The sequence below is a fragment of the Xiphophorus hellerii genome, chromosome 24, assembly GCF_003331165.1.
Source record: "Xiphophorus hellerii strain 12219 chromosome 24, Xiphophorus_hellerii-4.1, whole genome shotgun sequence".
NCBI classification, from domain to species: domain Eukaryota; kingdom Metazoa; phylum Chordata; class Actinopteri; order Cyprinodontiformes; family Poeciliidae; genus Xiphophorus; species Xiphophorus hellerii.
Window position 1 is genome coordinate 2,729,572 of NC_045695.1, and position 24,742 is coordinate 2,754,313.

General features: G+C 38.3%; 1 protein-coding gene across 3 annotated transcripts in view; it reads right to left on the reverse strand.

Annotated features, from left to right (window-relative positions):
- xirp2a (xin actin binding repeat containing 2a) overlaps window positions 1–24,742 on the reverse strand; it is an 87,282-nt gene that overhangs the window by 10,692 nt on the left and 51,848 nt on the right. For 2 of the 3 annotated variants that reach the window (XM_032556745.1, XM_032556746.1), the window contains exons 3-7: window positions 11,592–11,725; window positions 5,914–6,051; window positions 2,052–2,132; window positions 1,868–1,937; window positions 1,386–1,489 (exon numbers count right to left, since the gene is read on the reverse strand). In XM_032556745.1, the coding sequence (XP_032412636.1) occupies window positions 1,386–1,489; window positions 1,868–1,937; window positions 2,052–2,132; window positions 5,914–6,051; window positions 11,592–11,725 (527 nt within the window). Of the gene's footprint in view, window positions 1–1,385; window positions 1,490–1,867; window positions 1,938–2,051; window positions 2,133–5,913; window positions 6,052–11,591; window positions 11,726–16,360; window positions 16,552–24,742 lie in introns of those variants that run through there. The other variant, XM_032556747.1, reaches the window with a different exon arrangement.

The window sequence follows — 24,742 nt, forward strand, 5'->3', positions numbered from 1 at the left end:
GACGATTAAAAACTATTTTTATACAACTATCAAATAAGTAAGCAGACATCCAATGATACATTTGATTTAAGTTTGAATAAATACAGTAATAATACAGTAATAATTTTACACAATTTGTCAGCCTGAAACTTCAATGTATTTTATTGGGGGTTTACGTGATACACTACAATAAAGTAGACAATAACTGCAAGGAAAATGATCAATTGTTCTTAAAACTATTCACAAATTAAAACCTGAAAGTGGTTTTGCTTCCAGCAGGAGAATAAAACAAGATAAAACTACAGTGGTCAGTTCAAATTGAAAAAATGAAACTTTTTAATAAAAATAAAAAAATCATATATTAATATTATTAACATTATTAGTCGTAATATATCAATATTACTAATAATATACTCCTATATTTATAGTAATATAGATGAAAAATTTCAAATACATCTGTAGAATAAAAAAATATTTAATATGCATAGCATTAACTTGAATTATTATGTATTTTTTTATATTAAGAACTAAACTAGCTAAAGTTAAGTCTGGAATTGCTGAGTATACACAGCATCTGCTTCTGAAGGAACTGTGGTGCTAAAAACATAAGTCGCCCGATGCGATGAACTCGGAAATGTTGGGGCTTGTTTAGAGATGGAAAATCATTTCCAGAGAGGCCTCAATGGAACGAGGCGCTGTGAGGAACACAGATCATTGTGACAATTACAGTAAATCTATGCAAGCTGTTCAATTCTGAAATCTGAACCCTGCCCAGAAGTATGAAAGAACGAGGCAGAAGTTAGTTGCTCGGAGGACAAAAATAGTTCAATTACTGTTTAACAAATGACTATGCAAAAGTTTTCGCTTTGGGGCACAACATTCTGATTGGTGCAAGAACATGTTGGAAATCAGTGGTCTAGATCAAGTCATAGTTGTGTTAGAATGATTACAGCGAGGTATAGATGTGAAATTAAGTGGAAATCTGTGTGAGAATGAATATTCATACTTCCTTCGCCTCACAATTATGCACTTTTTTATGTTGATCATATAAAATCCCAATAAAATGCATTGACACTAAAAAGTGTAAACATCCAAGAGGTGTGACTACTTTTGCTAAACACTTTAAATTCACCTACTTCCAATCTGTCAGGCATTTTTAGTGATACTAAAATAATTACTAAACTGCAAACCTTAACGAAAATGATTGTTTTAGTGACAGATTTTTCTTTAACAGGGGAAGAAAATGTTCAGAGTTTCTACCAGAAATCATTTATTCAGTCTAATTATTTTCCCCGGTATGCACAATTTCCTTTTGGATGATTTAGTAATGCCACTTCATCTTCATGTGGATTCTCCATTAAAACAAGAAACTATCATCGGTTTACATAAACAGACAGGGTCATTACCTTAATTTCCTTCGCTGGTGCTGCTTCCTCAATCGTTTTTTCGTACTGTTGCTTCAAAGCCTGGGTGGAAACCTTTGGTAGGTCCTCTCCGCCGACAAGCATAACTGAATTAGACATAAGAAGAAGGCTGCCTCATTAAGTCATTCCAAGTGAGGAGGCTCAGGGGAGCGGGAAAGAGAAATAAATCATTTCATTAAAAACCTGAGTAGTTTTCATTTTCTGAAACCATGCGGCAGTGATTGCCCAATTTCCACTTTCCAATATTTTACCTCCCTGACTTTGCCCTGATTAGATTTGCCGCCATGCGCTGAATAGAGAATCATCTGCTCTGTGACTCGCTTTGAGAGCTCATCCCTTATTCAGCCCGGAGTGCCGAACAATCATTAACATACAGGACCATAAGCAGCGCTGTGATATATATATATAAATACATAAATGAAAAATGGCCCAAATTACAATATAAAAGGCATGAGCAGAATAACCTGTTTCATCGTAATGGTTCCCATAACCCGCGGCCACGTTGTTATGGTGGACTCCTTGATCGCGGATCACCTGGGAAGGAGCGACATCAAACTGTTAGCGCTCCGACGTATTTGACTAGAGATGACATTCATATCATAATACGCTATTAAGGACTGCAGGTTTTAGTGATCCTGTAACAAATACCTCTTGTCGCGAAATGCTTGTTGCTGGAATCGTCTCTCTGGCGCTGCTTTTCACCGACACCTCAGAGGAGCTTGACACTTCCTGTCGAACGCAGAACAATGGTGTCATTGACATGGAACAACTGGCACAAGAAAGAAAGTAAATAACATTTAGCTGTGTAGCGCTTTTCACGGATAAAATCCTAAAGTGCTTCACGGTCAAAACATTTTCACAATAATATAATTGAAAACACCTTGCAATGCTTTAAAAAAAAGTTGGTTGTTTTTTTTTTTTTTTAAAGAAAAGTTCAATACTCAAAATGTTTTCTTTGTTTGTGGATAATGGCTTTTTGAGGGCTTCGAGACACGCAATTTAAAATTTAAGAAGAGAATTTACTCTTTCATTTAAATTAACTCAGATAGTTTATTCTCCTCAATAAAATAAGTCCTCATTGAAAAGTGTGTTCTTATTTGGTCTGGTAACGTTTCAAATATGTAAAATGACTAAAAGAGAAAAATGAAATACAATAAAATACAAGAAGCATTTAAGTTTTGGATCTAACTCGAGGTTTTTTGTAATATTAAAGAGAAAATGCATTTTAATTGGTCAGTAACCCTGATTTGAGAAATTGTAACCACAGTTTGAATGATTAAGACCATTAGCAACCTCTGGACTGAAGAGTAAGAGGAAGAAAATTGAAGTTCCCCAGAGATATTTTGGGGTATATGTATATTTTTTTGATGCCCTAAAGTTACAATTTAAGTTTTAAAAGGAGTTTTTACATTTAAAAAATAATAGGATTGATGTTGGCTCTTTAATTTGTTCAACTAAAATGCATTTTCAATCATCTTAACTCCACTGAATTGACTTGTTTAAACATTTAAACACTCTAAAAATTGCATGGTAGTCACCTTCAGTTCAGGTTTTGATACCAGGAGAACTTATACATATTCCATGAAATGATGAAAGCAAATTAGCTGTTTGGAGTTATGCTCAAGTGATTAATGAAACAAATCTTTAGCTGGATTGTAACAGTCATTAACATAGTGCCATATGTTCAGTAAAAGTTTAAATATGTAAAATGAGGAATGAACAGGGCCGACTGCACAGCCTTGAGGAACCCCACGAGACAGAAATGCTCTTTTTTTCTGATGTGACCTGATTTAGACGATGAAAACAGACAAGACTGGTTTCATTTGACCAATCAGCAGAAATAACTTCCTATAAAGTAACAGGAGCAAAAAAAAAAAAATAAATTAAGCAAAAGTGGTGAGAATGAACACAAGGCCACACACACAAAAGCACCCAACACTGCTTTATCACCTCCTGACTGCGAGCTGTAAGAAACAGTGGGCGGGTAAGTAATTTTTATATTGTGGAGAAGCTTAATAAAATCCCCTTCTGCGGCTGGTAACAAATGCTTTTCCATTACCGCGCTGCTTCCAAAGGGAGCTGCTAAGTTTGAATTCTGCCAAAGGAGGATTTCAGTGTTGGGAAGAAACAGCAGTGGATTACGAAAAAACAGCACAAAACCAAATCAGGCGTTCGCTCCTTTGAGATTCATGCAATTTGAAAGAGATGAAAGAGCAATGTATTTCCACTTGTATGAACGCTGTTAACATGAAAGATACATGGAGGGTCGTTGGAGGGCTGGGGGGGGCGTCCTGTTCGCCACAAACCAGTGGCACCGCATTTCGTTTCCATCCTGCTGCAAAACAGAGGCTGGATGTCACACCTGTGGAAAGGCGCTTCCAGTTGCTGCGAAAGAAGCAGCAAGTTGATCAAACGAGTTCTGACGGTTCACCCCGTGGACCCTGATGTAAAATTCACGATTCAGCAAAGGTTCTTTTGCACTCGACGAATCAGGTTTGCCTCTTCGCTTGAATAAGCAGATGGGAGGAACTGTCCTTACTTCCCTAAAAAAAAAAAAAAAAAAAATCTGGCTGCAGCCCAGCGCCGCCGCTAACGCATTCTGGCATGTTCCTCACGCGCAGGATGACAGATTCACACAGATGAGCTGTGTTCAAGGTGCCCTCTTTGAGTTGATCCACTGGAAAGGCCTCCGCCACACCAGCCAAGATTTGTTAATAAAGAGCCGAATGTAAATCATTCATATCTCTCAGTTTTAAACAGAGAAAGGACAGCAGTAATCTGTCTTTCTTGTTTTCTTCAAGGGAGAAAAATTGCCCCACTTTCGCCTGCAATCATCAAAACACAATTTGCTGTTTATGGAAATGCTGGAGGCTCTGCATCATGTAATAATATCACATATTTATAATCTCAAAGTCTATCCGTCGCTGTTAGAATGTCAGGTTCTCATAAAATATGAGACCAACTTTGATGTGATCAGACTTTTGCACACGAGAACTGGGAACAAAGTCAAATTAAACAACCCTGAAACTTCTTTATGTTACATTTTGATTTCAATTTAGCATGCAGTCCTTTTGTGTGTTTACACTTGCCTTCACTTATAGAAAATCTGAAATAAAATTGCTGCCCTCAATGAGGCTTTTGGAGATTTTTTTTATGTGCATTCAAAAGTATCAGTCAGGATCAGTCACAAGGCACAATCTCCTCACAGCTTTAGAGATAATATCTGTACTTCCACTGACCACTTAGTAGAATAACTTGACATTTCAAAAATAAATTTGCATAATGGAAACACTGCAATTTATAAAAAACCAGAAGATGACAGGAAGTAGTTGGAGGACATGTTTTTTAAAGACTAATCACGTAAACAATCTTATTCACGTGTGATTTTAACTGCGTTTAATTGCAAAATTGTGTTTTTCCTACGTTAGTGTAAAATTGAAAAGGCTTCGCGCACTTTTGTAATGGAAATGCAGCTAATGTATTACGGTCTGATGAAACTAAACTAAAATTTCGGGACAAAATTCCAGAAGGTACGTTTGTAAAATATGGAAGTGGCAGTTTCATACTAAGTGGTTATATTTCTTCAGGTAGAAGTTGATGACTTTCTGAACATTTGTAAATATCAAATGTCTACTAGAAAGCTGAATGTGGAGATGAATTTTATATTCCATCGTCTTAGTTAGTCCAACTAAGTTACACTTTTGATAAAAAGTCACATAAAGACGACAGTAGGTGACAGATGTCTTCACAAATTTTCCACGTATATACTGTATGTAGCATGCTGAAACACTAAAGACAACTGAAAGCTGAGCTTCAATTAAAAGGTGATTGAAACTGTCCAGAGTTGAATAATCCATTTAATCAATTATTCTACTCTGACTAAAAGGCAGTTCTAGGGCTGATTTGTATGAATTTTAAGATTTCATAAAACGCAAACTGTTTTTAAAACTCAGGAAGGTCTGAAGCAGATGTCTGCTGTAGGTTGGCTAGTCATGGGAATCACACAGTGCTTACAAATCACTTCTATCCTGCCTGTCACTTTGTCATCTTGTCTTTTTTCTCCCCACAGAGTAACCAAAATGTTGCCTCAAATGTTTTCAAAGTGGTGGAGGCTTCTTTAATCTATATGTAAAGTTTCACTCACACTGTTTCCTGTTGTGGAATGTACGGTAATGTATCTAGAAACACATTTTACGAGGGTCTAAACATGAATAAATGAGCCACATTTTATGCTACATTATAGTGTGACGTAAAGGAGGAATGATAACTGTTTTGTATAATAATGCATGCATTTTAAGATGAGGGGTGAAAATTTTGCTATCATGCAACAGCTGTATAACACCAGCGTGAACTCTGTGCAATATTTAGTGTCGAAGTTGTGAGTCGCAGTAATTTCTGATTAACGCCACCGGAAATAAATGGAACGAGACGACCTCGTCGCAACAAAGCCGTTCTATGATTACGAAACACAAACACAGAGATGGAAGATGGAAGATGGTTCGAATCCCACCTGGACTGTTCTCTTCTGAACATGGTACTGGGTGACGGTGGACTGGGAGGACGAAGAGCTGAACTTGTGGCCCTCAAACTGCCTCTTCACAGTGGCCAGACCACCGGGCAGTGAGCAGGCCTCAGACTCGTCCATCACCTATCAGCAGACAGATACCAGGAGTTACCCACAAAAACAGAGTTGCAACCAACAGTCCAAGGTACCTTCAGATGTTTTCGGGTTTTTCATTTTTCATTCCCCTTTAATGTTTCAGATCAGAGCTAAATAAGAATGCAGATTTCATTTAGTGAAAGTAAAAAGCTATCCAAACAAACCTGGCTTTGTGTGAAAAAGTAACTCCCCCCAAAACACAGTAGCTGGTTGAGTCACTTTTTGGTGAAAACGGCTGCAATCAAGTGTTGCAACAACTGATAAAGTGGATTTTATGTTGCTTTGGAAGAATTCTGACCCACTCCTCTATGCAGAATTATTTCTCCAGCCACATTGGATGATTGTCAAAGTGTCTCAACAGGATTTCAGTTTGAACTTTAGCACTTTTATTTTTGGCCATTGAGACACTGGTGTTCTTTGGATCATTGTCCAGCTGCATAACCCAAATATTTTTGAGCCTAAGCTCAAGTGTTATTCACAAGAGAGTTTATAACTTTCGCTCACAGGGACAGGTTGATTTGGATAGCTTTTCCCCCCTTGATAAATTTAAGCGTTTTGTAGTTACTTTGGTAACGACAATACAAACTTGTGAGGAGGCAAACACGTTCTGTTGATTAGATGAGGCTGTGGTATAAAACATTTACCTTCTTTCATCACCGCCTTGAATGCATATTATCATAGGGCAAAGTCCTTACCCTGGGCTTTCATTTTTAATAGATTTACTTTATCAACATTATTTCCAAACCAGAGGAACACAGGAGAATAACCTTTGCTAAATTATTCATTTTACAGCACTAAAATGCTTTGAAACGCCTCCTTTTAGTTTATTATAACATATCCTAATTAGAATAAAGCCAGGAAATGTGAAAACTTTGTAAGGACAGCATTAGAGGCAAAGAGCTGAAGATGACTTTGGTATGGAAGAAAAAATCCGTTCCCCCTGTGACTTGCGCAATAATGCACTCTATTTGATACAATAATCTCCTTTTGATATAGTCAATTACAGCCCTAATAAAAGATTTATGTGCAGGCTTCTGCATATGGCTTCAAGGAAAGTGCAATATACATGAGACTTTCTATGAAACCTCTCACCTCTTTATGAATTAATACACTGTTTATATGTTTATTTACGTCTTTTGTGTCGTGTTTTATACCAAGAAACAAAAGCGACTTCTTTATTTGCAGCAGAGTAGAAGTGTTACAAAGCAGGGTGTCCGTGTTATAAATGTTTAATACAGAAGGGGGGAAATGCTTCACAGGAGATTACTGTCGTGTTCGTACTGTCAGCCTTTGCGTCTCTAAAAGTAGACAAGTACTTAAAGAAGACTTGATGTGAGTCCCAGAAGAAACCTGACTCAGTTCCAGCCGTTTTGTCAAGAGGAATGGGCCAAAATTCCAGCAAACTAACCTGGGTGACAAAATGTTTGACCCAAATTGTACAAGGCAATTTTAGAAAATTTGCTAAGGAAGTTTTCTCAATTCTTACTGTGGTATTTAGCAAAGTAAAAAAATTATTTTGATAGTCCTGACTGACCGAAATCAGGAAATGTTTAGTCCAACGTAATGTCACCTTGTGACAAAAGAATTCAAGGTTTATTTTAACACAGATGCTCCATGCACTAAAGCAGAAGTAAAGAATAAAAGCCCTAAATATGGTAGAACTTTTTGTGCAGAATGTTATATATATTTTTGCTGTTTATCAATATTAACAGAAAAAAATTAGAGTTACTGGTGAAAATAAGTGATTTTTGTTCTAGCTGTCACAGGATATAGATTTCCAACATCAGAATTTGTCTTTCTTGTAATTTAACCAGCTGACTGGCTAATAAATAATAATAAATATTGACATATTTGACCTTTTAACAGTTCATAGTCATTTCACGGAACCCCACTTTAATGGAAAATTCATAAATACGTTTAATAACCCAACTTTTTTTCCCTACTCATTCAATTAACAGAAACATTAGATTAGTATTAGTGTGAACATGTCCCCTCCTGCACATTAATATAAACATGTTAATCAACAGCGCTGCCATATTTAGAGAAGCTGAATATTACACTCAGATGTGCAGACAGCAGCTGTTTTCGGTAGAAAGCATAAACCCAAAGACATTCTACTTTCCTGACCCCCACTAGTATTCACATGTACCCCTATAAGACCCCCACATCCCCTCTCAGACACATATAGATTACCAACATCAACACTCAGCTGTCTGTAGGCACCGCATGCTTTAAAGTGAGGCTCAGCTGAGGCTGTGGAGGTAGCAGCGCCGCCACACTAACGTCCCCTACCAGCAATTTAGAGAGCGTTTATCAGCGAGTCCTTCCCGAAGATGCTTTCCCAGAAGGGCAGAGCTCATCTGCTCAGTTTAAATTTACAAGTGCATTGGATTTCTGGCTGTTATTTAAGTACTCTTTTGCGCAACAGGCATTTAAAAAAAGCAACAAGTCACTCGAGGAGAAAGTTTTAGATGATACTTGGTGTGCCGTGGCTGGAGTTGCTTTTTAAACCGTGTCTTCTATTTGCAGTGTTAGCATTAGCGGAAATAGCTCTCACATGCGTGTGAGAGCTACCTTGAAAAACCTTGAATTAAGATCTCTGCTATTCTAATAAAAACTACCCTGCATTGTTACAAGGCTACATCTACGTCAGTCACATCCTGTTTGTGAGTTTATAAAAAGCATTCTCAAGGGCTTCACCCATTTAAAGCACAGAGTTACACGCAGTGACACCTGCGCATCACTGAGGAGGAATTTTCAACCCAGCAGCGATGCTAACTAAAACGTTAGCTGTGCTAGCCCTAAAGCGCTAATCGTAAACATTAGTGCCACTAACCCTTAAACTCTACATTAGCACGATATTTAGCAGAAGTTAATACTTCAGTTCAAATTATATGTGCTCTTGAAAGACTGCTGTCCTCTCTCACCAATTTAATGTTGACATTATCATTTACATGATCTATATGTTCTTAAATATTATATATATATATCTTGTACTCTAGTATCCATGTTTTGTTTATGTATGTTTCTTGTTTGAAGTAAAGCTAAAAAAATATATAGAGAGAGAGAGAGAACATGTGGACAGGAAATAGAACTGCTGCAACCACTTCAAAATAAAAGCATGAATACAAATATCAAACTTATTGAAGAATTGTAGGCAGTCCATCACCAAAACTTCAACACAGAGGTCAAACTCAAAGTTTACAGTCCACAAAGATTAATTTAGGTACGTATACGAAGTGCTTTCAAAGTTAGCAAATGCGCTAAAGAGCTAAATGAAAAATTAGCTCTGATATCAGCACATTAGCAGATTAGCAGATGTGTGCCCACTGCAGCAGCCCACTTTTCTTTACAATGTCTAAGTTCATTCAGAATATTCAGAACATATTTTATTTTGAAAGTTCAGAAAATTCAAATTTATTTACATCTCTACATTTTAAAATCCTAATCAACAGGACTTTAGAGGTATTTTATAGTTTACAAGTCCAGGAAACATAGCAGCTGCCTCCAAAAAGGTGGAAGGTCGACATCTATAAACACACCTGTGAGGTCAGATGATACTGTAGAATCATCAGATCAACAGACGCAGGAAGTTTTCATGGGGAACTAGATGCTTCCTTTTACAAGCATTGCTGAAGCTAATACAACGGCGAGGCATAAACATTTAAATTGGGTTATAAAACCAAAAGCAGAAGTTTTCTTCAAAGTAAAACTTAAATCCAGAAAAGTGTGGCCTTATTTTGCCTGGCCTTGACGGCTCATGCTGTTGATTTATTATGGGTTTAGAGCATGGAGGCTCTGCAAAGTCACCGAGGATTATTTTCTCGTCCTTGATGATAAATAATGACTTCGGTATTCAGAATTTTATTTTCCGCTGTTGGTGCGCTCAGAAGAAGGGGAAATAAAGTGCGAAGTTCTGCTTTTATTGAAAAGGGGGGAGGAGTGTCTTTCAAAATTCCTCAGAAATAGAGAAAGAATAAAGTGGTTTAACAGCATGAACTGCCAAGTTACAGTTGAGAAATGCGTTTATCCACTTCCTCCTTAAAATAATCGACATCTGGACCTTTACAGGCTGTTATCTTGCTAAGAGTGGATTCCTTGTTTCTAACTAAAACGATGTACTTGAAACTTCTAACCTCACCCATCGGGGGGCTTAAAACGAAGCGGGGAGGGGAGCTGGGAAGGCAAAAACATTTGCAAGAACAAACACAAAATCCCTGCTCTGTCGAGAAATATGCAATTTACTCCAAGTAATTTGTTTGTAGTGAGCACCAATTAAATTCTGTGCAACAGGTTGTGTTTTGAAAATGCTTCATTGTGCTTTGGTGCCACTGGATCAATATTCATTGTGTGAGTTTGTGCATTTTCTTTCGTTGCGATTAAATGCAGCAAGGCAGAATTTCTCTAAATTCCCTCACGTCGTTAAGGGTTCAGATTTTTAAAAGCCGTTCGGAGTGTTTCTGAGCAGTCAGCAGCACATCGAGAGGAGACGGCAGCCGACGTTATCTCGGTTTAGAAAATCGGGGGGCAAAGTCTCACGACTGAGTGAAGCTAAGAGCTACTCACAAGACGCCATCTTTAAACACCCCAAGGCTCACACCTTCAACTCACTCCTCTAGAAATACTCAATTTTGTAAATTTATAACCACAAATTTCACCAGATTTTCATGGGATTTTATTTGATAAACAAACACAAATGATACTCCAGAATAAAAATTTGTCACACGATTCCTTCCAGGATTGCCCTGAAACTGGAAGTTGGTGATATGGACTCAGTTTGATAAGGATATTTTGTGATATTATTATGATAATAACGAGAAGAACTATTTATTGCTTGTTTTTCAATTAATAACTGAATGGTTGTGACTGCATGACATCAATTATAGCCCCACAAACACAAATAAATGTTCTTGGAAAATATTCCCACTATATGCATCTTTATGACACCAGTCACATAAAGACGTGTGATTTGTTTCCTTAAAATTAACACTGTAGATGCATTTAATCATATTTTCTTTCGTATTTGTTAACAAACAGTGGAGAAAATCATAAAAATATTCTCGACAATACAGATAAGCTACATGATAAATCAAAATATGGTAAGAAATGTATCCCGATAAACGATACGATAAAAGCCAACCCTGATCTAAAACCCGTAAAACAATGAAATATGGGGCCCGTATGGGGAGGAAATGGTGCCGAAAAACTGGATTTATAAATGACAACGCTTGGCAGAAAAATGTAACTTTTGTGTCCGACATGTGTTGACCAGCTTGAACTGATTTTCTTTGATCCCATTTCAGACAAAGTTGGGTGTCCAACTTGTTTTATTTGGTAAAACCATAAAAGAAGGCCAGGTGAGTGAAGGCCTGTACACAAGTTGACTTGAATGTATCTCCCTTCATTTCTATACTTTTATCTAACAAAAAACTCCCATTAGGATGAGACACTGTGTGCCGCCGGCCCGGCTGCTCTCTACATCCACACCTCCGTCTCCAGTTACATACAAGTGGAAGTTCTCGTCTTACCGCCGCAGAGGAAGCGCCGCCGCTCTCCTTGCTGGACATGGCCGCCTGATACATCGCCAGGCGCTCTTTCACCGACACCGGCTCGGCCTCCTGGTTCTCGGCCCTCTCCTCTGAAGACCCGGCTCTACCTGCGGCTACACAAACATGCAAAACATTTTTTTTAAAATGCCTCTCTAGACTAATATATGTCCTTCATAGGGCAATCAAAGGGAAGTTAGACTTAACACGACCACCGGATACCTCTCCTCAAGGGGTTTGCTGATATTTGCTACCTACTCATTTCTCTTTTGGCACATCAGGGAAAGCTGTGGAGGAGCTTGCCATTTAGTAATTGGTCTTCAGGGACAATTTTGTACAAAAAGGCCTTTTTTTAATAAACTACGACAAGCTGAATCGATGGAATAGATTTTTTTTTACTTCAAAAAAAGAGCAGCGTCCTTACAAAATCATCAAGATTTCTAAAACTCCATGTGAAGGAAAAAAAAAAAAGTATTTGCCTTTTGTTTGAAACCTGAATTCGATGAAGACGTCCTCTAACTTTCAATGCTGCACATTCAACAGACAGAGCAAGAGACATGGAGAGGAAAACAGAGAGAAAAAAAAAACAGAACAGTCCGCGTTTCTTTTTGCGGTTCCGAACATCCCCGCGGACAGCCAATTAGACAAAAGTGTTGATTCTACATTTGACTTTTTGAGCTACAAAGCATCATTAGGCGCTGGAGAAGCCTCTGTTAAGGCTCAGCCTCCACCCACACCCAACCTTTTAGCTCTTGGCGTGTTATCTCGCTCTGAGCAGCAGCTTCCCCGGGATGAAAGACGACCCTAAATAGAAACGATTCGTCTTCTTCATGTACTCGCCCCGTAACCTTTTGACTCGCTGAAATCCTCCTCCTCGCTTTGTTTTGAGGTTTTACATGTTGTCTTTTTCCACACGCATGTATGTTTTCTGGTTGAAGAAAAAATAAAAAATAAAAAAGGAAGGAGTTTTACATCTTGCGGCAGCAGGAACATCCCCAAAGACGGAAAGATCTCAAAGAGCAGGCAGAATCCTTCTTTGCTTTTTCAGTAATAAAGGGGAAGAAATCAAAACAATGAAGAAGAGGTCGCCCTGTTCAGATTTAACAAAACTTTTTGCTCTACCCTGAATGTACCATCCTTACTGCAAAGCATGGCAATGGCAACTGTCCCAGCAGAGACAGTTGATTCAGATTTACAGTGTCTGACCATTACTTTACTAGTAACTTTTATGTTGACAAAACGGTGGATTAACGGTAAATTCATTAAACAAATTCAACATTTCTACAAGCAGAGGAGAATGCAAGATCTCGCCCAGGAAAATTGAGAAACATTAAATAGTTCTCCAAATCAATAGCACAGTAGGTGATCTTATTTAGAATAGTAAGTTTCATATACACCTCAACCTGTGTTCATTTCTCCAATGTAATGTTCTGGTAATAATTTTTACTTGAACAATTGCGTGATTAACTACAACACTTAAATTTAGCTTATTTCCACAGATACCAAGTTTATATTTTACTAATAAGATTTTTCCAGTAAAAATCTTAAACTGTGTGGTTTTTATACGTAGTTATCTTCTTGGGTCAATATTTTTTAATAACCACATTGCGATGCAATTAAAGGTCCAAATCTATCAGTTTTGCACATCAGGAGACTACAATGTAAATCCACTCTTCTTTAGGCAAAAACATCACTTGTGAATTTTCCTAAATCGTCTTTACCGATGTTCTCCAACAAACATCAAAGGCGGTCACACCGAGATTAAATTACAACAATAAAGTTCCTTTGTTTTGCTAAAATTGCAGTCTATGGACAAAATGTAGAGGTACGAAAATCTTTGCAAGGAGAGACATTAGGAGACTTCAAGGTGCCTCAAGGTTTCCCCGATTTCATCCAGATGCCAGTGTTAAAAAACATCCCATCACACCACTTATAGCTTTTTTGCTACTTTTGGCAAAGTAGTCGAGGGGAACAGGGGCGAAATAGACTGTTGAAGATAGCAGGATCCGCTAAATCCTATAAATATGAGTCAGAAATCCTACACCTGAGGCTGTGGCACATCCTAATAATGGCTTGATGACAGGAGCACAAGGATGATTCCCTCATTTATCACCTGGGATAAATGTTTGTGTCATGGTCTGCGGCTCTAAAGCATGGGTCAGCCACGTGAAAGTTTAAAAGTCTGCGTGCAATGACAACAGCCCTTCGGTTATCTCCGGCTTTTCAGAATGATAAGTCATATGCAGAGCCGCCATACCACAGAGTTGAGGTAAGCAGGCTTTCGGGGGTTGGGGTGTGAGGGGGCTGACTGGAGGAGAAAAATAAACCCAGCCTTTTTATAAACCGGCTCTGTCTGCAGCGTCATGTTCCCCCGTAACAGGCAGCTTCATGGGGAGGAGGTGTGTGTAGGAGCACATATGTGGAGAAGAAGAAGTGAACGCAAAGATTAGGAATATCTTCCGTTAGGATTTTAAACAATTCACCATATCCAATGGGAGAACTAATTGGTTCTGGCACCGGCTCATGCTTCATTATCCGTAATACAGGCTGCGTTATGCTTAATGTACCTCAGGATAATGAGGGCAAAGTCTCTGGGTTCAATTTTTTGCAGGATTTGTCTTTAAACCGGTTGAATTTCTTTTTTTATTTTGCATAGTATTGGACTGTAACCAATTAAATCGGGTTAACAATTTATGTACAGTTTCTTTAGTGAAAGAAACTATTTTTGAGTGAAAATTGTTAAAGTTTAAGACAGTTAAACAACTACCAACTTCTTAAAGCTGCTAAATCAAATAAGTTAGTTAAATACTTCCAAATTATTTAGATGGTTGTGGTTTTGGGGTTATGTTAAAACGAATGTGAAAGCATGAAAAAGTATTTGAACTCTTACTGATTTCTCCTATTTTTGTTTTTTCAAATTATTTTTGTACATGTCTAACATGTCCTGTGGGTTTTTATTGAAGATTTCATTCATTAAGCGAAAACACCATCAAAACCAAATAGGCCTTCATGTATGACAAGAAGTCACTGCTTTTAATACTGTAATTACGTTTTTTTAATTTAATTTAATTTTATTTTAAAGTTTTATTTTGCAAACTCAGTAGAGAACAGTATCAGACCTGAAGAATCACTGAAATACAACTTTGCTAACAGCATGAAGTAGGCTAACAGGTCTCAGAAAGCAATTGAACAAAATTCAAGAACAGATGGCAAACAGTCGTCTATGATTGTGGAAGGTAATATCTGAGGCTTTGGGGCTGTAGTGAGAACTGGTATCCAACAACAGAGGAAACATGGAAGAGTGTCTGACTTATTAAAATGACTGCAAAACCTCACTTTGACGAATCATCCAAGAGGTCTAAAATCACCAAGAACAACTCCTAAAGAACCGGAGACCTCACAATATTTAGGGTGAGGTATTTTCATCACTCAACAATAAGAAAGAGACCAGAAATGGTGTTCATGGGGGAGTTCCAAGGCTAAGAACTGCGGCTGACCAAAAGGAACAAAGACCTTAAAAACATCTTGATTATCCCCAAGATTTCTGGGACAATAATCTGTGGACGGCTAATGAAGCGCTTCCATTAGCCATAAAAATATCATATGAAGCTGGACACAACAAAAATGCTTTCTCAACAACTCTCTAAACCTTTAACTGAGTTTCTGTATTCATTCTTTACATAACCTCTATTGTAATTACAGAATTTTAGTGGTAGCTATTTTGTATTTTTACACCATATTTAGTTCTTACAGTGTAAATTCACTCGCTTTTAGGAGCAAACAGACTCAGACTGAGTAGGTTTGTCTTTTTAGATTTCTATCTCCTCAGACCAACACCACAACAAAAGTAATAACACTGGCTGAGAGGGTAATGGTAATGGAGAGCGGGGGAAGGCCATGACGAGTCAACAAGGGAGGCCTCGCTGCTGACAGCGTACAAGACTCGACAGCCATATTGAGTTTAGCTAAGGCCCGCCGACCTCTAGGCTCTGCCTCCACGCAGACGGCTCCTCTAAAGGGACCAATTGAGAGTCGCTCCACTCTCGACTGGCTAGTGTTGAGGCAAAAGGTGAAGAGTGAAAGATGGGATCCACCAGACTCGAAATGTGACAGCGATTTCAGTGTTTAAGGACCTGAGAGGCAGCACGACTTGGCAGCACAAAGAAAGTTGAAGGACCATAGACCTGCAACAGGCAGAGGCCAAACACAAATCACAGAGGTGTTCCCCCCCCCTCTCGTGTGCCTTATCCTCACAATAAAAGCCTCTGGCAACGCAATTTTCTGTTCAGTACTTACTGGCCAAACCTTTTGCCTGGTGAGGTTTGACAGGAAAGCAAAGAGAGCTACACTAATTGAAATGTCAGCCTACAGAGGGTGATTTCTATCTCACCGGCAAAGTAAAACAGGCACAATAATTAAGCTGTCAAATTTATCAAACTAACTTCTTTACTAGGAGAGTGAATTGTCCTCAAGCACTTCCTCATGCCGGCTTGGCACTTTGTCTCCGATTAGATGTGCTTTCAGAATATTCCAGATCAGAGTTGCTGCTGGGAATTGCTCACGGAAGGGAACAAGAAAAGACCCATGTATGTTTTATGATAACACGCAAATCCTTGCGGCATCATGGACACAAGCTAAAAAAATATAAAATAATCATTTTCCACCAATTTTGAGTCATGTTGAACAGGGGCAGTACATCAGATTCTTCATTCTCTGGGGTGTCAACCACAGAGGCTGTACAAGTCACTTACCTTCTAGATGTTCTTTAAGGGAAATAGTTATAGAATCCAATAGAGTAGAAGAGGGCCTTGGGTTGTACAGGAAAAAAAACTAAATGGGATTAGTTAGCACCCTTCACCCAAACCCAAAAACAAAGGAAAGAAAGAAAGAAAGTGTCTATTGGAGACCAGCTCCAACAGTGCAGCTCATTGAGTGGGACCTGGGCGTCTGGTGACAGCTGACTTTATTTTAGAAGCTCCCCTCTTAAAAAAAAAAAAGGGATGGACTTCTGGGAGAGGGTGAGTCAAGTGGAGGTGGGCTTGCTTTTTTAGTGCCAACCCTAGAGGTACCCTACATTCCTTTGACCTTATGTCATGGTAGTCTTATAGATATGAACCTCCCACTAGATGAGCTAGAAGAACACTCACACTCAGTGTAGCTCTTATTTACAGATGTGAAACCAGGAAGACATTTGACATTTGTAATGTCTTCCTGTTAGTTGGCTGGAAATCAGAACTAAGCGTATACACACTGCCCTGCAGAAAGTATTCATGGTCAATGGTACTTCGATGTATTTTACATCAAAATACCACACACAGTGTAGTTTGACCACACACAGTGTAGTTTATTTAAAGACCATTTAAAGACAGAGCATAGTTTAAAAAAGAAAATTAAAGCTAAAATATTTTTGATGAAATGCTACTTGATGTTTGCATAGTAGCCAATCCAGGAGTGCCTTTCATTTTTCATCAGAAATAAAAAAAACTGTATACGGTATATTAGATTTTGAGCGTGGGTTCCATCATGGATATTAAGATAAATTTGATGTTTGGTCACCATTAAAATTGACAGTTACAAAAGTTTTTAAAAAAAGGGTCTCAACTATTTGCGTATTTTAGCCTTTTTTGGGCAAATACCTGTTTTCTTTCAATCATGTATCTTAACAAGTAGACTTTATTTAGGTGACTGGGTTATGCTGAATTTAATTTAGGAGTATTAAGGATATTACACCTACTACCACACTATAAAAGCTGACTGAACCCTTTTCTCAAAAGTAAAATAAGAGCTGCAGACAACCCAACAATAAGGTCAGGATAACTCCTGTATGATCCAGTTTGTCATAAGTAGAACTGTCTGTTCTTGCAGCCAAGGATTATGATTTGTCAACAACAGGGACTTCTAGTGATTGTCTAGAATAGGTTTCTGTGTACAAATCACTGTAAAACTTTTACAGGACAGATATATGAAAGCTGTAATGTTTCTAAGAACCAGACTGAATGTTTTTTTTTCCCTTTTACTTTGCTACAGTAGGCTAATTTGCAGTTATCATGCAGATGCAGGACTGGTATTGATCCTGTTATTGAACTCTTAGTTGGAGAATCTAATTATAAGGATGTGATTGCAAGATTTGCTGGGAAAAGAATCGGTAGGCGTGGTGGGAATGTCGGAAACAGTAGCTGCTAGTGGATTGGGAGGTAAATGTTTTAATGTCAGCTCTGAACGCCTGCTTGACATTGAGTTAAATTAACCCGACAATATGCGTAACCAGTCATGACTAACGTAAATCAATACAAAACAGAACAGCTTTTTTTCTCACAACTTAATGGCTGAATTGTAAACATCAACCTAAAAACAAACAGAACAAACGGAAGAAAGTGATTTGGGGATACTGATGTAAACAGCGGAGGCATGTAGAATTATGCTAGCTACAGTCACTGGTATGGAAATGAAAAACAGACATTCTTAGAGATGTATTTTCAGAACACTATGTCAAGGCATCAGATTATTTTTGTCAACTGTTGCTTTGAGTAAGAAAAGATTGTCACCAGAACCTAAAGTGGTTCCTTATTTATGTTGGAAATCAGTAATCATGCTAGCTACTGATTTACAGATAAAGGGTGCCCATAGGGTATTAGCTAATACGTGGCTGTACCTGGTGCTTCAACAATAATTATTTTGACGTGAGCAAGCTGAGGTATTTGAAATTCTACAGCCACATGGGCTCGATTGAGTAAACACCGCTTACGCAACCTGCTCAACCTTGAGCGATCTCAGTGGTTTAAAAATATTCTGACAAATCGTGAGGACCTCTCGAGGTGAAGTTTCTGTTCCCTCTGCATCTGGCCTCAAGAGATCTTTGAGCCAATTTCAAAGGCAGCTCTTTAGACAGAAAAGCATTACAGCTAATACAATGCGAGGGTATTCGATGGAAGGCCTCTGGTGGAGGGATAGAGAAAATAAACTATTTCTGACAGTATTTTTTTAAGTTTTCCAGCTTGGAAAATACTGACTTAGCCCTAAAGCAAACAGCAACAACACGGGTCCTCCTCTTTGGGTGCAGTCTATTTATTTTCTTTCAGCTGTTCTTTTCTTTCTGTCTGGAGGGATTTCTCTGAAAATTTCATTTTGTGTTCATATGTTCTGTATATTAAACTCCAATCTTGACCATTTAACCTCATAGACGCCGTGTTCCCCCAGAAGGCCACAACGGAACGCGGCACAGCGAGGAGAGAAAAGCGTGGGTATCGAGCCGTCAAGACTATCCGTCGATAATCCCGCTGAAATTGCGCATGGATCTGCTGTTTCCCAAAGTGGAAAGCAAACACTCGGAGAACATCTCATGAAAGGGCTCACGTGGATCCTCAAATTAAGATGCGGAGGTTCAGATTTTCCAGAACGTCTCAGAAAAATCGAAGATTGACTGAGATTTGCATGTTGAATGTGAAACGCCGACTGTTCTCACAGCGAAACTGATATGATCGGAACTAAAAACTAAAGCTGCTTTTCCCTGGTAAAAAAAATTAAAAATCATTTTCAGATTGTGAGACAATAATAACGCCTCAGAACGAGCAGAAAAGACTCTCACAGTTTTATTTAATCAACAATATAACAACTGAAACCATTCTCTGCTTAATCCGCGTTTGAGGACTGCAGTCTGCATTTGTCATGTTTCAAAGTTCATCATCAACATGATGTTGAAAATGTAGTTTTTTTTAGCCCTAATCTTCTGTGAAGGCAGATTTTTTTTTTCATCTTACACGTCAACGAGGATATTCACACACTTGCTGTTTGTTTGTAAGGCTAAATGTTCTACCCAGTGATAAAGTGCTGGCTTTTCACTGTCCCCATGACAACAAGTTTTACTCCAGCGTCCAATCGTTTTTTCATGTTCTCAGGTAAAGTTTTTGTGAGGCTTAAATGAGTCAACATGTCCGCTCTCACACAGACATATGATATAGTCAATTTTCAATTTCTAAAGGTTTATGCGTTACGGGATCGTTTGCATCCCGTAATATTCTCTAAGTGGATCATGTCTGAAATTAATAGCCAGGAAATCTTTGTTTTTTTTCCACGGGATCCATATTAAAAAGACATCATCGTTTCGTAGACCAATCTGGCAGGAGATTAATCAAAACAAAAACAGCCATTTGGGCAAATCTGTTTCCAACTGTCAGAATTCAAACACAGAAAAGAAAAAAAAAGATTATTCAGCACTATCTCCTTCCTGGATATATAGAGATAAAAAATATATAACTTCTGAATGAAAAAAATAAACAAATTTAGATTTACACGGCGCTACTGCCTTTGCCACAAAAGCCCGCCACGGCTTCACGCTGTTACTCTGGTGGAACGCGAGCAGAATGCGTATAAACAAGGACGCCCGCTTCGAAGGAGCCGCAGCGCGGAGATTTGGAAGTGAGCTTTGCATCTGTTTAAAGTGCAGTTACTCCACGCTTGTGCTTTATTTAAGTGCCACAGATTTGAAGGAGGCAGTTCTGTTCCTCTCGGATCCTTTTCCTCCTGCTGTCAGTCACTCCGCCTGGCAGAGATTACACGGTGTCTTCGCTGTCGGCTCGCCGGGCGCGACGAAAGCTGTCGCTCAGTCAGGACAACGCCGGGGATCATCAGCAAGCTCTAATTTTAGATGCACGCTGAGGGAGGGGTTGGTGTCAGGGAGGGCAACAAGGCCTGATGGATCCCAGGTGGATGATAAGGATATCAGCCAGCATGTATAAATATCAATAGTATCTGTATGTGTGGGTGAATTTATGAACGCGTATTCAGGCGCGGGATTAAGACCCGTCAACAAATCATTTCACATTCTCACCCTCGACTATCACATTACTCTTATTTCATTTTTACCCCACATTGCGTCTAAAACAAAGTTTGTTGCTACCTGGAGAACACGGTCAAGCACGGAAACAACCGAGATCTGACCTTTCACCTCCAAGAGTGTTTATCTGATATTATTTTCTATTTAACAACTCGGAGAGGCGACACTTGGCTCACAGTTGGAAAGGTGCAACACCTGTAGGTCCTAGTGTTTTCAAAAAGGGGTTCCACGGCTCAAACTGTGGCTCAACTCAGGTGGCATAGCTGGTTTTTCCACACAAAATGTGATATCACCCATTGACCGGTCAACAGCTGGAGAAAAAAAAAAAAAAGACATTTGGAGTTCCCGTAGCTTGTATTTGACAGATCATCTGGCCAGAGCTTTTTTCTTGTACTTTGACAGCTAAAAGACAAACAAAGGAATATATGAGGACTCCAAGATTTCTGCTGCAGGTGATACCGATACCAATACTACTATTGCTGTAAGGCCTGATAATAGATATTTACCGATATTTTATATAACTGGGTTTTTCAAAGTATGGGAGAGCTAGCCGACCTTTTTGCTGTTGCTAGACTTTATGTTCCATTCATACCTAAAAATGGTTGTTGTACACTTCCATTTTTTCTTTTACATAATTTAAACATTGTGCTTTTTATAAGTTTTTTTTTCTCATAGCATTGTTAGCTAGCACCTTTAGACAATGGATAGTCTTCAAATCCAGCCTATAAAAATGTCACATTTTGAATAATCATGGTTATAGTTTCTTCTTTTTTCATTTGGTTTGACCCAGACTTTGTCTCCTCACTCACTGTAGATTAGCAACTAACTAGAAAATTCCTGAAGAAATTTAACCGGGGCCTGCCAAAGTGCCCGTTGGTTTGGACCCAGCGTTCTGATGCTAGAAATTAGCATCAATGCTAAAGAAAGTTGCAATCATATGAGGAGAATGACAAGAATGTTTACTAACATGGACTTGCACCAGTCAGTATGATAAAGTAAGTATATCAGCTAAAATCAGCAAAAATGCTAATGTTAGCGTGATTGCTATCAGTAGCATGTGGGACATCACTAGGATGTTTTCTATAATTGACTTACTCAATGCAGTATACTAAACATTGCTAAGAATTCAAATAAATAGCTAATAGCTTATTAAAGCTAAAATGCTAACCTGAGAGAAAAAGATAATGCAGAATAATATTATTGCACCGCCTGGGGCGGTGCACTAACCTGAGGTGCATATTGAGGCTTTTATTTTGAAATTTGCAGTAAGCTTCATATTAAATGCCCACAGTATTCCATTGTGTAACAGTGCTTTGGATAAAAAAGTCACATAAAGCCAAAAAGAGCAGTTACATGATGTAAAAATTGTCAAGGCTTTTATTTTGAAATTTTTGTTAAGCTTCATTTCAAAGGGCCAAACTAATCCCATGTATAACAGTGATTGGATAAAATCAGTTATATAATGCTCAAAAGAGCAATTACCTGATGTAAAAATATTCAAGGCTTTTATTTTGAAATTTTCAGTATGCTTCATTTTAAAGTTCCAAACTAATCCCATGTGTAACAGTGACTGAGTTAAATCAGTTAAATACAGCCCATAGCAGCAAGTAGTTCTAAAGGCCAGTTCAGTCCTGATCTGTTTCAACTGAGTGTTCCACTATAGTTAGAACTACAGTGATGCGTATTTGTAGTCCTAACCAGCAGCCAATAGCCTCCTGAGTTCTGTTGCTATGGTAAATAATTCTCTCTGCCAACTGTCAGCTGTGAGTGAGACATGCAGGGGGAGACAATTCTCTGTTTGAGCCAGCAAGTTTGACCCAAAAAAAGCATTCGGAACAACTCCTTCCCATTCGGGAACCGTAATACATATTCGAAAACCGTTTGAAGCGTATGAGAGGGCTATTTGTCGTCTCCGATAGTCCCGCGATTCATATCTCTACCTCACTCACATTATTGACAGCGATGAGAGAAAGAAATGGTGTGCACAGATCTGAAATTTTTGAGAAATATATGGAAATACATGGGAGAGAGCCTGAGAGAGCGACAGAAAATCCTGTCGCATGACTTTGCTCTGAAGCACCGTGACAGAAAACCGTAAGGCCTAGATAAATTTCGAAAACATTTTACCGGAGCAGGCATGTGTATCAATGTCATGACCGAGTTTGATACCAATCGTGCAATATTTGTGGGCGTGACGGCGATTTCAAAATTATTTGGGGGTCAAAAATTCTCTTCATTTCTCACTCTAAAGGAGCGGGAGTTGGTGTCATTTATGCTAACACCAACTGCGGAGAGAAGTCAGTACTGACTTGCGAAAAAAAATGGACTGAGGATTGAGCCTAGTGGAAGAGAGGTAATGTTAGAGGAAACTGTATTGAACACAATAATAGCATTGTGGATCATGAATCACCTAAAATATAAAGCAACAACATGGAGAAAAAAAAGGTTATTGATATCGGCCGATACCATCGATATATCGTGCATTGCTAACTTGTTTTGAAGTATGAAATATCCTGATCAACAAGCAAACAGTTCTTCTCTGCTAGTGAAAATAATGTTAACTTTGCCTTTAAAGTCCTAAGTCACTTTAAATTCAAAGTTATGTGATTATTTATGATGAGACGTGGTATTTAAGGTGATGACATTCACACTGAGCGCTCTGTGGAAATGTGGATTGCAACAGTGAAGCGCACTTTAATACGAAGATACGTCTTGTCTATAGTTGATGCATTTTGGAACTTCAGTCTGCGAGATCCATGCGAGAAGATTTTTAAATTCCCTCCATAGAGGTAATTAAAACAGAAATGATATCCTGTGCTCATCCCATAACTTAATTTATCTTTTAGAGCACAGTCCTGGTGGCTAAAAAGGAAATATTTAAGTTTCCTCTCAGCAGGAATACCTTTTTAATTCAGGGCTGGCTATGAGCTCAGCTTGCAATTTCTTTTGTATCAAAAAAAAAAGAAAGATTTGTTTTGATGTCTTATTACTCTAATTTTAAAAAAGTTAAACTTATCACTCATGAAAACTCATCATACACCTAGTACATACAATTTTGGATTTAAAGTTGCTAATTTGGTTTTTATTGGTGAGCTTTTAATCAAAAACTCTCCCAATACAGAAGGCACAAGAAGCTACAAGTTGCTGTAATGAGCCAAAAATATTTAGGAGATATCACTGTAAATCCTTGATTACTGATAAACAGAGAAACAAAAAATAAGCCAAGGAATATGTTGTGTTTGAAGGATGAAATGACCAAGAACTATACGTAACATTTTACTGTTATATCAACGCATCTGAGGAAAGGGCAGGGAGTCCCACGGCTACAGCCTCAGGCTACAGTCTACCCAGTTCTTATGTTGTTTGTTATTTGTTCTTTGGATGGGATGTATTGAAATGTCAATTCCCCGAGGATTAATAAAGTATAGTCATTCATTCATAAAGAGTTTTTTAAAGGTCCATGAAGTAGAGTTACAGTGTAGAAATGCTCACTAATCCTTTAATGAACAAGTCCATGGATTAACGGCAAAGTGAATTCTTTGGAAAATAATTAAGATATAATCATATATATGTACACGTTTATGTTCTTTTAAAATAATTAAAACAGGCTAGCAACTGATAGTATTCAATTTCTAAATGAATGAAACATTAGATGCTTTTATTTTGAAGGACCAGAAGTGTCTAGGTAAATTAGGGCCGTTTTGTTCCCAAACCACTTAAAGTCAATATGGGCAGAGGTTTCGGAAAATTCCATGTCGTCACTGTTGTGATGCTACAACAGACATAAACATGTTGCAATAAACCAGCAGCAGCCACAAAACGTCCTAGTTCACAAATCAAACACACCCTTCCAGGGCAGAGGTCTGTGGTTTACTTCTTGTAAAAACTTTTAACTCATTTTACTTCACATACTGGTGAGAAGCATAACAGAAAACCCCTAACATGCTGTGCCAGTCATTTGCATCCAGTACGGTATCCCAGAAGTGACGAAATTAATCATTTGCTCAAAAGTCAAGATTCAAGTGTTTAGAGAAAAGTGTTTGTGTTCTTGAACATTTTGCTGTTTTTTTGCTGTTGTTTTTTTTACACAGATGGACATAAACAAAGGCAGTACCTTGCTCGAACCCTATCTGTGTTTTTTATGTTATCTGCTGTTGGGGGAAAATAAAGTGGAGGTAGCTACAGTACTGGCTCTCTGCCAGAAATGGAATCGCAGCGTCAAGGGAGCGTCTGGATTTTCAGAAAAAATAAAAATAAATAAAAAATGCCAGCGAGGCAGAGCCTTATCTGGAAATGAACA